The 16,948-nt window shown below is 46.0% G+C and overlaps 1 protein-coding gene across 6 annotated transcripts in view; it reads left to right on the forward strand.

Annotated features, from left to right (window-relative positions):
- The window catches only part of MGAT5B (alpha-1,6-mannosylglycoprotein 6-beta-N-acetylglucosaminyltransferase B), a 1,094,162-nt gene that overhangs the window by 369,826 nt on the left and 707,388 nt on the right, over window positions 1-16,948 (forward strand). For all 6 annotated transcript variants that reach the window (XM_068263667.1, XM_068263670.1, XM_068263672.1 and 3 more), the window contains one exon: window positions 1,486-1,616. In XM_068263667.1, coding sequence (XP_068119768.1) covers window positions 1,486-1,616 — 131 coding nt within the window. The remainder of the gene's footprint in view (window positions 1-1,485; window positions 1,617-16,948) is intronic.

The raw sequence follows: 16,948 nt of genomic DNA on the forward strand, positions 1-16,948 counted from the left end.
AATTTGATAAATGGGAGTTTTAGGGTTAAACACTACTAGGGGGGGGTCTTAGGGTTAGACACCGCCAGGGGGGTCTCAGGGTTAGGCACCACCAGGGGGGTCTTAGGGTTTGGTACCACCAGGGGGGGACTTGGGGTTAGGCACCACCAGGGAGGTCTTAGGGTTTGGCACCATCAGGGGGGTCTTAGGGTTAGGCACAACCAGGGGATCTTAGGGTTAGGCAATACTTGGAGGAATTTAGGCTTAGGCACCAGCAGGGGGGGGGTCTTAGGGTTAGGCACCACCAGGGGGGTCTTAGGGTTAGGCACCACCAGGGGGTCTAAGGGTTAGGAATAGGTAGAGGGAGGGTTCTGTGTGAGAGTAGGGTTAGGTTTAGTTGTAGTAAAATGTCAGTAAAAGTTACTAATGTTTTACTACAGTTATATCAAACTACTTATATTTTTTTCATTATTATAAACAATCTTATTTTATTACATTGAATAAATGAAGGTTATACACAATATTACACAATTATAACCATTATACATAAATTATCATTTTTACTGTCATAAATTATATTTTCAGATTTTATGTCACACAGAATGATTTTCTAAAGGAAGATACCAAAAAAACTCTCATGGAGAAAATTATCAGTCTCGTACCTGCACACAACTCCAACTGTGCCACTATACGGAGATGAGAGTAGTTCTTAAATACATACTAAAATTGGCATATTAGGAGTTTGGAATTTCAACACTGCACTACATTTTTAAAGCTTTTGAATTCAAACTTTACTTATCTTCCTCAAGCAAGTAAGAAGTTATCTTTCTCAAGAAAGTATTGCTACAAAAATATGCTAAAAATAATTGATAACCAATATAGTGTGCCCCCCGATAATACCAGCTCAGGGTATCATTCAATCAGACTAATGTCCCAATGTCCGTGAGGCAACACATATGACACATATATAGACCCTTCCCCCTTTTCATATATTGTTCACCATTGAGGGTGTGTCTAAAATATTGCCCCTCCCATTCTCTAATGTTGGAATATGCATATCTCTGTACAGCATAAACTAGCATCATGCTAAAACAAATACTGTTTTTTTGTAGCATCCTTTATAGCTACCACTTATCATTTACAAAAAAATATTTTTTGTGGTTGTTGATTTCTGAAAATCAGCGCGCAGTCTCATGGAAATATATACACTGCATGAACAGACTTCAGTTATGAGTCTGCAGTGCATCAGATCTTTAATTGAATATAAAGCATGGTTAGAATTTCACCAATATTTACTGTATTCTAGCTTCCTATTTGTCATTAGCACAGCTGTTGTGTTGCGCTTAAATCATAGCATGGCTCCACTGCTATCACTCGTTTACACCTTTGATGTTTCACCTCTGTTACACTTGTGGCTTGCTATCACTGCTCTTTTCCTTTCTGCTCCTGCTGCAATGAGATATTCCTGTGCTTGTGGACTGTTTGTTCTGTGTCCTTGTTCTGCAGCTCACACTCCAGATAATTCCTTTATGGGATTTGTGACGGATGAACTGAATGAAACTGAGCGCCAACAAGTAGCTCTCAGCAAGGTCAGGAATATGGCTGTTGTATATGGGAAGGAAGCAGCCATGTGGAAGGTAAGTTATCATGCCAGAACCCCTTCACAGAATCATAAAAACTGTGTCTTGGTAGACTTAACAACATTATTTAGGGTTAAAACTATTTTTTTTAAATGCACTACTTCTATATATAAATTAAAGTACACATGTGTTTGCATTTGTAATTAGGGATCGTCGGAATGCCAATTCCCGATTCCACGGTAAATCCGCATTCCCCCATTGCCAATTACCGATTCCGCATTCCGCTACCAATTTCCGCATTCCAATGCGGAATTTCCGCCGGAAATCGCGGAAATTCCGCCCAACTTTAACATCGATTTTCTCAAAAACTATAAAGTATTTTTGAAAACTTTTTTTTGCATCTTGTTCATACGATTCTTCTTAATAAACCCTGAAAATGTGGTGTTTCTAGGACTTATGGGGGCTTTGCTATTATCCGCTAAAGTCGGCGAATTTTTACTGTAATGTAAAATGCAGAAAATAGGCAGATGCAGATTTACATTACAGTAAAAATCCACCGACTTTAGCGGTTAATAGCAAAGCCCCCATAAGGCCTAGAAACACCAAATTTGCAGGGTTTATTAAGCAGAATCTTCTGAACAAGACGGGTGGAATTTTCGCGATTTCCGGCAGAAATTTCCGCTATTTGCGGCGGAAATCCGCCTACTGCACTTCCATTACCGATTTCTGCATTCCGATGCGGAAATGTAATTTCCGATCAGAATTTCGGAAATTGCATTTCCGTGGAATCTGAATGAGCCAGCAACAAAAGATGTCTGTTAGGATTTAGTATTGGGCTATAGGGTGAGGCTACATTTCTGCTTCATTTGAATTTCACACTACAAAAGCTTCTCACAACTCATTAAATCTCTTTTACACTGACCAAAAATTTTAGCTGACAGCCGCCAGTCGATTCCTTCTTACTTTCTGGTAAGACAGGGGAAATGTAACGATTGAGGAATTCTCTCCGTGATCAGCGCACAAGACGTGCGCTGACACTGCAGAAATCCTCCACAAGCGTGTAATTTGAGGGAACCCAGCAAAAGGTGCAATGCACCTGTAGAGGGAAATTCCTGTCGGCAGGTGGAGCTGTGGAGTGCAGAGGAACAGCTCCTCTGCCCTGCCACAGACGCAAGACAGGAATTGCACGAAGGGAAGAAACGCAGGGCAAGATAGCCCTGAAGGAGAGAGAGCAAAGCGACAGAGGGTATGTATGTGCACCAATCTAGTCGCCAACCCGCGACAGTGCATACACAACCATGAAGAACAGGAGAGAAGGCAATCGCCAGAGATGGCGATTGCTAACAGCGACACAAGACTGAATAAGCACAGATGAGGAATGTATGTATGTCCACCAATCTAGCCGCCACCCTGCGACGGCGGACACACAACAAAGGAAACCAAGTGAGAACGCAATCGCAAGAGAAGCGATTGCAAAAGAGACTGAGCACAGGGACAGATTGTATGTGTGTGCACCAAACTAGTCGCCAACCCGCGACGGTGCATACACAACAGCAGATATAAAGTAGGAACGCAATCGTGAGAGAGGCGATTGCCAGAGGTGACACAAGGCTACAGCAAGGCAGAGCACGAGAGTAGCAAAGGCACAGCAAATCATACAATGAGAAGATAAGGAAAATAACAAACGCTAGCTAAACGCGAACACCGCACTCATTCGCAACAGTGCACACGTTTATGCGCGGTCTCCGCATGTTAAGCACAACAGAGACAAGCACGCCTAACTAACCACCGACAGACAAACATGAAACAGAGGACGCGAGCGCTTGCTTAACGGTTACCTCACCGAGCCTCCAGCAAGCGTTCGTAGCAAACAAGACAGATACACGAAATCAGGAATAAGTGAGAGATAGGATCCACAGCACTAGCGCAAGAGGCTAGTGCGATCCAGGAAGACAGAACCGAAGGATCCACAGCACTAGCGCAAGGCGAGTGCAATCCAGGCAAGACAGATCAGAAGGATCCACAGCACTAGCGCAAGGCGAGTGCGATCCAAGTATAGAAAGAGAGATGGAGATCAGACGGATCCACAGCACTAGCGCAAGGTGAGTGCGATCCTGGCAAGACAGATCAGATGAGGTAACTGGTAGCAAACGCTGCTCCAGCTATACTCCAAGAACAAAGATCAGAACGACTTCCTGTCGACCACCGCTGGGACAGGACAATCACAACAGACAAACCAAAACAGATATGCAATCCTAACTGCACTAGGGAACCTGCTTAGTGCAGTCCGAGGAATTACTCTAAGCTAATCTTCAAACAATCAGCAAGGCTGACACTCCATGAGTGTTTCACAGGATTAACCCTTATGACCAGCCCAGGTCTGTGATATCACATGGTATATATAGAGCAAGCCTACAAAGGATGTGGCTAGGCAATCTGCATGACAAACGTATGCAAATTCCTCAGCAGCAAGCTGAAAAACTGACAAAAGGTCTCTCTTTCAGAGACCTGCAGAATGCAGACCTGAACAGTGGTCAAAAAGCTGCCTGCCTGCGCAGGCAGCCGAGCGGATCCTCACAGGAAAGCTGTCCATAGCTATGCCCCAGATCAGGTCACCCCACCAAACCAGTTCACCCAACCAGACCACATCACCCCACCTGATCACCAGACCACCCCACCCCACCAGCAGGGCCGGATTTGTACTTTTTACTGCCCTAGGCCTGCTGTCACTAGCTGCCCACCCCCACACACACACACACATATATCAATACATGAACGCAAAACACAATATTCCTCCGCCCCACCTCAACAGAAAACATAGATCCATATTCTAGCACTGGGTCCCTCTCTGGTCTAATAGGTTTTGACCAGAGAGGGACCCAAATGGGCAAGCGCAAGTTAGGCCCGTGCATGCCTAGTAGAACTAAGGCACTTAGATTTTTTTTTCTCCATGAACAAGCACTTTATTTTACTGCACATGTAAGGACCTTACTTGCCCATGCCAAGTACAATTACAGTCACATTTACGCACTGAATAAACCTTTCAACCAGAGAGTGATACAGTATTGGAACTGTGGGGTATAGGTAGGTGTGTGTGTGTGTGTGTGTGTGTGTGCAAGCAAGCAGTAACTGTAGGGGGTCAACTAGAGATGTGTAAAAGTAAAAGGGCATTTAAAATTGAGGGTGCAGAGACCAGCTCTAGCAGAAGGGAGGGGGGGGGGGCAGGCTAGGTGCTGGGGGGGGGGGGTAAGGGGGGAAAGGAGTTGTAACTGAAGAGGTGGTCAGTTGGAAAAGGGTTGGGGTGAGGAAAGAAAAGATAAAGGGGGGCAGTCAGAACTGAGGTAAGATTTAAGGGAATAGCCAGGGCCAGCATTTCCATAGCGGCAAACTGAAACCACTCCCTGCATGCCCCCCTGCCCCCTCTATAGAGACACTACAGCTGCTAGCATGCCCCTATCCCTCCACAGAGGCACCACAGCTCCCAGGATGCTCCTCCCCTTCCAGAGTCACTGCAGTTTCCAACATGCCTCTCCATCACCATATAGCACTTGGTTGACCACCAGGGCCCCAGAGTTGGCTGTTGAGTTACCCATTGTGAACAGTGGTCCATTGAGATCCCTGTACACTATTTACAGTACAGCGCACTCCATCCATCTGTGTGTGTCATCCTTATAGGCGCCTCATTGACTGGCGGCACGTACATACTCATGTGCCGATGGGTTACAGAGATGAGGTGCCTGCGGACTGCAGAAGCTCTGGGGGGCCACTTATCATTTTGGGGAAGACCAGGGAGGTTCACCAGCCAGCTCTAGGGGACAACCCAATACTACATAGAGGTGGTGTGGCATGTTTGGAACCGAAGTGCCTTTATAATTGGGGGTTGGGCTTGCTGGGAGCTATGTTGCCTTTAAAGAGAAGAAGGAGCATCCTGGAAGCAGTAGTGCCTCTATGGACCTTCTTGCTGGAAGCTATATTGACTCTATAGAGGGGATGCTGGGGGTAAAAGTGCCTCTGTGGAGACAGGGTTCTTTCTAGGAGTTACAATGTATTGCCACTATAGAGGGGAAGGAGCATGCTGAGAGCAGTAGTGCCTCTGTGAACAGGCATGCTGGAAGGAGTAGTGCCTCTTTGCAGTGGAGGACATGCTGAGAGCTGGGGGAGAGGACAAAAGGACCACCTAATGCTGCTTCAGTGGGGGGTGTAGTAAAAAACATGCAGTAACAGCACTGACTCACAAGCATGCAGTTGCAGCAGAAGTTATCCTCAGTCAGGAAACAGATCATCCAGTTTCCTACATCGTGGTGTGAGACCTCTCCTCTGTACACTGAGGAAGGCTGCACAGAGTGCCTTGCTTTTCCACATGTGAGCTCAGTCCCAACCAGCTGATCACTCTCTCCCTCCCCTGTACTTTGCTGTCGGGACTCGGAGGGGAGAAGGGACAAATAGCTTTCTGCTGTGGTCCTCCTGATTTGTGCATGGAGGTCTCGCTCTGTGTCTGGCTGTGCCCTGAGGGTTGCTGATCTGTGTTAGTCCCAGCAGCATAGCGAGAGCTCCTTACACGCTGCAGACGCTGTTCCTGCGCTCCCATCAGCTGATTGGCTACTTTGCTCTGGACTCTGTAGCTGCCTGCACACAGTCACACACACGCAAGGAAATGCTGCAGCGTGGAAAGCAGGCGGCTGCGGATGGAGAGAAAAGCAGACTGTGTCCCATTATGCGGATTGGAAATGTCGCATTCGGCTCCCCACCCGCCCCAAACATTGTTCTGTCCTAGGAACTGGCCTAGGTGGCCTGCCCTTAAATCCGGCCCTGCCCACCAGATCACCACGGAAACCCACTAGACCACCAGGGATACCCACCAGAGAACCAGGGAACCTTTTGGGGACCCACCAGACCACCAGGGAAACTATGGGGGCCCACTAGACCACCAAAGAAGCTAAGTGAGATCACTAGACCACCAGGGAAGCTATGGGGGACCACAAAGCCACCAGGAAACCTATGGGGGACCACTAGACCACTAGGGAAGCTGCAGGCTCTCCGCTTTTTATTTGCAAGTAATGATGTGTAAAGTGCACTTACCCTTTGAATCCATAGAGATTTTCATCTAATTGGAGTCAGATTAATTAAAGATGAGTGCTTACAGCTATATTCATATGGCTTCTGACAGGGAATAAACATTTCTATTGTGTCCAATAATATGCTTTATGGGTAAAAAATATATACCATTACAGGATATGCAAGAAGTTTTAAATCAGGATGATACCATTTATTGGCTAACTACAAATGAATAAGAATAAACAAGCTTTCGGCCTTGCAGCCTTCGTCAGGTTTACATCCTGTTAGTTTGCAAGCTGGTGGTACAGACAGCTTATATACATGCAACATCAAAAGGGAAAACAGATATTTTTTTCCAAGCATAAATACGTCATTAACCACCCTGGCGTTCTGATTAAATCGCCAGGGTGGCTGCGGGAGGTTTTTTTTTTAAATAAAAAAAAAACTATTTCGTGCAGCCAACTGAAAGTTGGCTGCATGAAAGCCCACTAGAGGGCGCTCCGGAGGCGTTCTTCCGATCGCCTCCGGCGGCCAGAAGTAACACGGAAGGCCGCAATAAGCGGCCTTCCGTGTTTCGCTTACCTCGTCGCCATGGCAACGAGAGGAGTGACGTCATGGACGTCAGCCGACGTCCTGACGTCAGCCGCCTCCAACCCAGCCCTTAGCGCTGGCCGGAACTGTTTGTTCCGGCTACGCTGGGCTCGGGCGGCTGGGGGGACCCTCTTTCGCCGCTGCACGCGGCGGATCGCCGCGCTGCAGCGGCGATCAGGCAGCACACGCGGCTGGCAAAGTGCCGGCTGCGTGTGCTGCTTTTTATTTCATTAAAATCGGCCCAGCAGGGCCTGAGCGGCAGCCTCTGGCGGTGTTGGACGAGCTGAGCTCGTCCAGACCGCTCAGCTGGTTAAAGGATACCCGAACTGAAATGTGACATAATGAGATAGACATGTGTATGTACAGTGCATAGCACACAAATAACTATGCTGTGTTCCTTTTTTTTTCTTTCTCTGCCTGAAAGAGTTAAATATCAGGTATATAAGTGGCTGACTCAGTCCTGACTCAGACAGGAAGTGACTACAGTGTGACCCTCACTGATAAGAAATTCCCCTTTTTTACCTCTTTCTTGCTCTCAGAAGCCATCTTCTGCTAGGAAAAGTGTTTTATAGTTGGAATTTCATATCAGTGAGGGTCACACTGTAGTCACTTCCTGTCTGAGTCAGGACTGAGTCAGCCACTTGCATACCTTATATTTAACTGTTTCGGGCAGAGAAAGAAAAAAAGGAACACTGCATAGTTATTTGTGTGCTAGGCACTGTACATAAACATGTCTATCTCATTATGTCACATTTCAGTTTGGGTATCATTTAAGATGCCTTAATGCAAACAGACCATCTAAATGGGGTAAGATAAGGATCCTTGTTTACTCTATTGCTCACAGACCTGGTATTAGGATTGACCCAGAGGTATCGTAAATTCTTAGTTCACAAGTTCAGCTAGAGTGGCTGAGACAGTTCATATATCATCAATCTCATACCAATATAGAAAGTTGTTGTCCTTATTCAAACCCTTCTGCACAGCTTTGAACCAATTTATAAATTTTGTTTCCGCTATTAATTGGTCATTTGACGTTTTGAAGCCGCCCTTCAGGGCAGTGACACGAAGATCATCCATGCTGTGTCCGTTAGACCGAAAGTGTGTAGCAACTGGGAGTCCAGATTTGGTATCATTAATAGTGTGCCTGTGTCCATTCATACGTTTGCGCAGTTTTTGTCCAGTTTCTCCCACGTACATAACATTGGGGCATTTAGCATGCATGATCAGATATACCAGATTGGTGGACCCACAGGAAAATTTACCTTGTACTCTGTACTCCTGTTGTGAACCTGGTATCGTTACCCTGTCAGTGGAGTAAATGTGTCTGCAGGTCCCACATATTTTTTGTCGGCAGGGTGATGTTCCGTTTTGTTGAGGCCTATTTAAAGAACTCCTGACAATCATCTGTTTTAGATTGTGTGGTTGCCGATATGACAAGGGTGGAGGTTTAGGGAATATCTTTCTCAGTCTGTGATCCCTGGTTAAAATGGGATGAAGTTCCTTAGCAATCCTCCTTAAAATTTCCAGGTGTGGGTTGTAGGTGACAACCAATGGGACACGGTCCTCTTTCTGGTTTTGCTTATATTTCAGGAGTTCAGTCCTGGGGATGTTGCTGGCTTTCCTGATTTGGGCCTCAGCCATAGGAGGACTGTAACCTTGTTTATTGTGAGTGTTCTTAAGGCGATCCAGGTGCTTGTCTCTGTCCATCCTGTCAGAACAAATCCAGTTGTACCTTATAGCTTGGCTGTAAATTATAGAGTTCTTAATGTGCTTGGGATGAAAACTGTCATATCTTAGGTATGTGGGACGGTCTGTAGGTTTGCGATACACAGAGGTTTGTATGTTGTTACCCCTGATGTATATGGTGGTGTCCAGAAAGTTAATCTCTGTGTGAGAGTAGGTACGTTTCAATTTAATTGTAGGATGGAAGGCATTGAAGTTCCTGTGGAACTGAAGAAGATCATCCTCACTTGCGGACCAGATGATTAAAATATCATCAATGAAGCGGAAGTAGGCCATGGGTTTTATGCCACATGCATTGAGGTATTACTCTTCGATTCTGGCCATGAAGAGATTTGCATACTGTGGTGCGAATCGCGAACCCATTGCCACGCCCATGTGCAGTAAATAGAGGTCCTGTCCAAAAGTGAAATAATTATGAGTGAGAATGAATTTGATCAGTCCAGCAATAGGCTTTAAATCTGGATTTGACGCAAAGCAGAGTTTTATGGGCAGAAATCACATTGAATGCTAAATTGCAGGCCTAAAGTGCTTTAAAACATCTTGCATGTGTAATACATCAATCAGGTACTGTAATTAGTGTACTGCTTCACACTGAGACACCAAACTCAATGTGTAACGCACGGCAAACAGCTGTTTGTGTAGTGACGGCCGTGCTGGACTACTGCGTACCATGGCGAGATTGCTCTTCCTCATTCAGTGATGTCAGGTTAGGTAATGTCTGACTGCCTTATCAACTTTCCATGGTTCTTTCTCTACCACTCAAAGCTTTCTCTACCGTTAAAGCTTACATCTATTTTTTTTAAAATTACATTTTCTGCTTGCGGTTCAGTACCTGCAACGAGAATCTATTATGGAGGGCAAGTCTGCCATTGTGACCACGGGTAATGGCCAGGGAATCCTGGTTCTATTCCGGTCCGGAGTTGGAGCCTAAGAAACGGCTACCACCACACATCCAAGGAAGGCAGCATGCAGGCATGCACGTCCCGAGGTAGTGACCAAAAATAACAATACAGGAGGAGGACTTTCGAGGCCCTGCTGTATTTGAAATGAATTAACTTTAAATCCTTTAACGTACAGTGGGGGGGGTAGCTGTGCGGTGCAAAAAGGGGGCGTGGCCATAATATGGTGGGGGTGGAGCTTACTAATGTGACAGAGCTAACTAATGTAGCTGTGTAACTCTGAGGCAGTGGGCCAGCGTTACCGAAATGCCAACAATGGCCTTAAAGTACCAAATACAGTCATTATGACCATCAAATAATAAATGTAGCAACCGTCAACTCCGACATGACATGCAAAAAATGTTTCTTCCGACACTTGAAATGCAACAACCACTACCTCCAACACTTCAAATGCATCCACCGCTACCTCCGACACTTCAAATGCAACCCCTATTACCTACAACATTTGAAATGCAACAACCGCTATCTCCGACATTTCAAATGCAACAACCGCTATCTCCGACATTTCAAATGCAACAACCGCTACCTCCGACACCTGAAATGCAACAACAGCTACCTCCGACATTTGAAATGCTACAACCACAACCTCCGACACTTGAAATGTAGCAAACAGGAATGCCATAAACATTACCTTCCACACATTAAAATGCAGTAAATGTTATAACCCATACATTAAAATGCAGTAACATTAAATGTAGCAAATGGTACCTCTGACACGTGAAATACACTTAACCCCACATATATTAAATGCAGCAAATGTTACCTCAGACTTTAATGCATTAAATGTTCTCCCTCCCACTGGGTGCTGGTGGGGTGGGATAGAACTGCTTAGTGGGAGATGAGGGTGACACTGGGTGGGGAGGTAGGTGACAGTGGGGAGGAGAAGGGTGACAGTGTGGGAGGGGGGAGGGGGGAGAGGAGGGTGACAGTGGAGGGGGAAGGGGGGAGAGAAGGGTGACAGTGGGGCAGGAGAGGAGGGTGGCAGTGGGGGGGAGAGAGAGAAGGGTGACAGTGGGAAAGAGAGGAGGGTGACCTGTCATAGGTCACTCAAGAGAAAAAAAGCATACACTTTAACCCCCTATACACAGTCCTAACTGGTCTAGCTTCCGCCAGCAGCTGCTTAATCTCCCGCTGGCTTGAGCCCTCCTATCTACTGAAGAGCAGCTTCGGCTGCTGCTGCTGGCCAATTTTCGGCTCCTGGCACCCAAGTTCAAAGTCGGCCGGGGCTTGGCTTGAAGGGGTAGTACGTAAAGGGAGAGGATAGTGGATGTGGTGCGGAGCGGAGCAGCCTGCAACCAATGCGACTTTGCCTGCGACTTTGCTGATAATGGAACCCTGTGCGACTGCACAGAGTCTTGTGGATGGGACGTCCGGCGGCTAACCCGGGACGTTTCCCGGGACACATCATAACCTGGGACAAGCCACCCCCAACCAGGGACGCATCCTGGATAAAGCGTGACGTATGGTCAGTGTATTTAACGAGAATCTGTTATGGAGGGCAAGTCTGATGGTGCCTTCACTGCGATTCACCAAGTTGGTCTCCTCCTCAAGGAGGCGAGAATCTTTTATGGAGAGCAATAGAGATGGCCCGAACGTCCGATTTTAGGTTCACTCACCTACCGCGAAAGTTCGGTTTGCTCGAACTTTCGTGAACCGCTATAGACTTCAATAGGGAGGCGAACTTGAAAAATTTGAAAAAATTATGCTGGCCAGAAAAGTGATGGAAAAGATGTTTCATGGCATCTAACACCTGGAGGGAGACATGGTTGAGTGGGATAGACGTCAAACAAAAGTCCCGGAAACATTTTTAGTTTTCAAACAAAGCAGTGTTTTAAGGGCAGAAATCACATTCAATGCTAAATTGCAGGCCTGCGCTACTGCATGTGTATACATCAATCAGGGAGTGTAATTCTCCCTCCTCCCTTTCTCCTCCTCCTCCGGAGGATCTTGGCTTCCAGGGATTTGTAGGATGTCAAAAGCACGCTCACATACATTGGCCGGGAATCAAACCCAGGTCAACTGCTTGGAGGGCAGCTATGCTCGCCACTATACTGCCAACACTACAGGCTGAAGCCAGCCTAGCTGGCCTGGGAAGGATGAAAAGCTAGGTGGCCATGCAACCATTCCTGCTAAGCTAAAACTTACTTGTGTCTTACAACACAATGGCTTAAGATTTTACCAAATCCAATGCTCCAATATGGGGAAGCTTCTCTGTTTGCTGTTTTTTGTTTTGTTTTGTTTTTTAAGTGTGGTGTCACCATTCACTCATCTCTTCAACTACAAGAAAGACCCAGGAGTAGTCTTAGCTACCGTAATATCTATGTAACAGCAGGGCCCTTATTACACTTTCTCTTACAGGGCTATGGAAACCATTTTGCCCATGCGATAAAGCGAGGTGCAAAAATGAAATCATGCCTAGCAGAGGATGGTTTCGATCCATCAACCTCTGGGTTATGGGCCCAGCACACTTCTGCTGCACCACTCTGCTTACATTTGTATACAATCTTCAAGTTTAAGAAGGGTACGTTAGTTGAAACAGTTACACTACAATCTATGTTACAGCAAGGCCCTAATGACAGTTTCTCTTAAGGGGCTATGACAATGTGTTGTAAGACACAAGTAAACTTTAGGTTAGCAGGAATGGTTGCATGGCCACCTAGCTTTTCATCCTTCCCAAGCCAGCTAGGCTGGCTTCAGCCTGTGGTGTTAGTGGTATAGTGGTGAGCATAGCTGCCCTCCAAGCAGTTGACCTGGGTTTGATTCCCGGCCAATGTATGTGAGCGTGCTTTTGACATCCTACAAATCCCTGGAAGACAAGATCCTCCTCCGGAGGAGGAGGAGAGGAGGGAACACTTCTTGGTAGATGTATACACATGCAAGATGTTGTATAGCAGTTTAGGCCTGCAATTCAACATTCAATGTGATTTCTGAACTTAAAAAAGTGGTTTGTGTCAAATCTAGGTTTTTTACAGAGACTTTTGACGTATATCCCACTCAACCATGTCTCCGTCCAGGTATTAGATCCCTTGAAACATCTTTTCCATCATTTTTCTGGCCAGCATAATTTTTTTTTTAATTTACAAGTTTGCCTCTCCATTGAAGTCTATTGCGGAGGTTTGGTCCATCTCTAGTGACCACCGGTAATGGGAATCCTGGTTCTATTCCGGTCTGAAGTTGGAGCAAAAGAAACGGCTACCACCACACACATCCAAGGAAGGCAGCAGGCATGGCATGCGTGTCCCGAGGTAGTGACCAAAGATAACAATACAGGAGGAGGACTTTCGAGGCCCTGCTGTATTTGAAATGAATTAACTTTAAATCCTTTAACGAGAATCTGTTATGGCGGACAATGATGACACCACTTGCCTTTCACGAGAATCTGTTCTGAAGGGCAAGTCTGCTATTGTGACCAGTAGGTAATGGCCGGGGAATCAGGGTTCGATTCCGGTCCGAAGTGGGAGCCTGAGACCCATGCTGTATAAGTAATGTACCTGCCCTGACTGTGCTTTGCAGACCAGGCATCTGTGGTCAGATGGACCCTTGACCCAGCCGAAGCCAAACCAATTCGAACGCATTTGCCAAGAATGTGTTATGGAGGGCAAGTCTGCCATTCATTCAACTGTGTGAAACTTTTGATGGTACTTTCTCAGTACTATGGTGACTGGCCAGGGTTAATGGCCGGGGAATCCTAGTTCGATTCCGGTCTGAAGTGGAATTCTAAGAAACTGCTACCACCACCACACATCTAATGAAGGCAGTAGGTATGGCATGCACGTCCCGAGGTAGTGACCAAAAATAACAATACAGGAGGACCTTCGAGGGCTTGCTGTATTTGAAATTAATTAACTTTAAATCCTTTAACGAGAATCTGTTATGGCGGACAATGATGACACCACTTGCTACAGCAGCTAGGTATATGCAGTGATGAGGTGGGTTCACTGAACACAAAAGGTAGGTAAGTATATGCAGTGATCAGGTGGGTTCACTCGACACAACAGCTAGGTATATGCAGTGATGAGGTGGGTTCACTGAACAAAACAGCTAGGTATATGCAGTGATGAGGTGGGTTCACTTAACACACAAGGTAGGTAAGTATATGCAGTGATGAGGTGGGTTCACTCGACACAACAGCTAGGTATATGCTGTGATGAGGTGGGTTCACTTAACACAAAAGGTAGGTATATGCAGTGATGAGGTGGGTTCACTCAGCACAACAGCTAGGTATATGCAGTGATGAGGTGGGTTCACTCAACACAACAGCTTGCTATATGCAGTAATATATATATGCAGTGATGAGTATTACAATGTGCAGCTGCCTATCACACACACAGGTAGTCACTGAATGTGCTGGGTCTGGCAGTGGCACACACTCAGTATGAATTACAAAAGCTGTCTATGCAACACAGCTGTCAGTTAGATCAGTGGTACACACAGAAAAAAAATAGATCACAATAACAACATTAGCTCTCAAAAGAGCTGTTGTGGGATGCTATTTTAGCAATAAGAATCAGCTAGGAGCAAGCTAACAAGCCAAGAGTCTAACTAATCTTTCCCTATGAGAGACAGTCTGCAGCAGCTTGCCCTTCTCTAATTACTGCAGGCACACGAGTGAGTGTAATGGCCGGCGCTCCCTGCTTTATATACGGGGGGGAGTGGCTCCAGGAGTGAGTGTAGCCTGATTGGCTACGGTGTGCCTGCTGACTGTGATGTAGAGGGTCAAAGTTGACCCTAATGGAGCATTATGAGGGCGAACCAAACTTCCGGGAAAGTTCGCCGGCGAAGGCGAACCACCCAAAGTTTTGCAAAGCAGTGAAGAGGCGGCACACAAATGGCTTGCTATTTAAAGCATGTATTCATGGTGAAGCAACACAGTGTTGCTCCACCATGAATACATGCTTTAAATAGCAAGCCATTTGTGTGCCGCCTCTTCACTGCTTTGCAAGACTTGACCCTCAGGTGGGTGACCTGAGCGAGGCGTAGCATCGGCAACGTAAGGAATATTCTTCCTGAAGGGGTTCCAGGACCGTGACCCATTTCACTGAACCACCCAAAGTTTGCCTGGAACCGGTTCGCCGGCGAACCGTTCGGGCCATCTCTACGATGTACACAGCTCTGAATATATGCGTAGCCTGGGAGTTCTAATTGATTGTGATTTAAACTTCAGAACTCACATCTCTGCTATTGTGAAATCATTCTGTTTTCACCTGAAGAACATCACAAAAATCAAGCACCTCATCACCCCAGAAGATCTGCCAACCTTAGTTCATGCCTTCTTTACATCCTGACTGGACTACTGTAAAGCTCTCTGCACCGACCTTCCAAAAAAGGATTTGTACCACCTACAGCTGATACAGAATACTGCTGCCAGACTGTTAACCAACCAACCCCATCACTGCCAAATAACACCAGTCCTGCACTCCCTTCACTGTGACTACCTATAAAATGGAGGGTCCTATTCAAGACTACTGACATGCCTACTGACATTTAAATCACTACATAATCTGGGCCCTGGATACATTAATTATATTCCTGCAAATGCCAAACTGAACAGCTCGGGTTTCAGTCTGGATTTAACCAGCTGGGCGGTATGGACGAGCTCAGCTCGTCCATTACCACCTGAGGCTGCCACTCAGGCCCTGCTGGGCCGATTCTCATCAAATAAAAAGGAGCACACGCAGCTGGCACTTTGCCAGCCGCATGTGCTACCTGATCGCCGCCGCAGCGTTGAGGAAAGCAAAACAAGAAGGGCCGCTCATCACCGGAGGCGATCAGAAGTACGCATCGGGAGCGCCCTCTAGTGGGCTTTCATGCAGCCAACTTTTAGTTGGCTGCATGCAATAGTTCGGAATATGTATGATTGCCGCGCACCTAGCAGCACCACAATAAGGAGCTTTAACAAAAATGTTGGCTGCAAGGAGAAAAATGGATCTGTACCCCAATCCACTCGAATTAAACAAAAAACACAGTATTACTCCTGCGCACTCAAAAACAATTTAATACCATCAATTAAATAACAATAAAAATCATACCACACACGAGTAGCTCCACTAAAATCGCAACCACACTGTCACTCACATCCAGACAAATCTGCAGGTATGCAGAGATCTTACACACCTTTCACACTGAAAAGTCCTGCAGGATCCTGCTAATTAGCCTGATGGTTCAGAGCAGCAGTTTGAGGATGCAAAAATATGTGAGCAAACACTTCAGTGGCAGATTAAGGATCCAATAAAAAATTCCAATAAAAAGTTCCACAATAAAACAAATTCCCTGGATCAATGCCAGTGGTATATATTATCCTCTTAGTGATGTAAAGCATAACACAGCATTGCAATAAGGCTGCATACTCACGACTCCTGTTATGAGTAGTGGTAACGATTTTTATCAGACTTTGGCAGCTTCTAATGAGTCCTGTTACTTGGTAGGTATATCCAGTATAGCTGAACAGTCCGTTACAGGAGGAGTCGGACTTGCACTCCTGGGAATGAGCAGCTGCGGCCGTCAGATCTCACTCTATGCCGGGATCCGGATGTTGTATTCAGCGGACACTGTAACCAGCCCCGTAGTCCAGAAGTGATGGTATTGTGACGTCACATACACTGTATCCAATCACGCTGACATGTTTCGAGAGGATTCGCCTCTCTTCCTCAGAGCATAGTGACTGGCTATACTGATCTGTTCTTATGCTGTCTGCTAGGGGCTGGTGACTCCTCCCTCCTCCATTCAATTCAGCATTAATTAACATTAATTACAAGCAAAAAGTTCAATATCCTGGTTTAACCCCTTTGGTGCAAGGGAATTTAATGTAAAGATCCAGTAAGACTCTCTGCGAGACATTTCTTTAATATAATCTCCACCTCTCCAGTTGTGCTGCACATGTTCAATTGCATAAAACTTGATCAAGTTCAAACGTCCACTTTTGCATTCCCTGCAGTGTTTGCTTAATGGATATTTGTCACTTCCTTTGCTCATATTTTTTGTATGCTCAGAAATTCTTTCACATAGCATTCGCTTTGTTCTACCCACATACTGTTTCAGACA

Source organism: Hyperolius riggenbachi, chromosome 12, assembly GCF_040937935.1.
Source record: "Hyperolius riggenbachi isolate aHypRig1 chromosome 12, aHypRig1.pri, whole genome shotgun sequence".
Classification (NCBI taxonomy): domain Eukaryota; kingdom Metazoa; phylum Chordata; class Amphibia; order Anura; family Hyperoliidae; genus Hyperolius; species Hyperolius riggenbachi.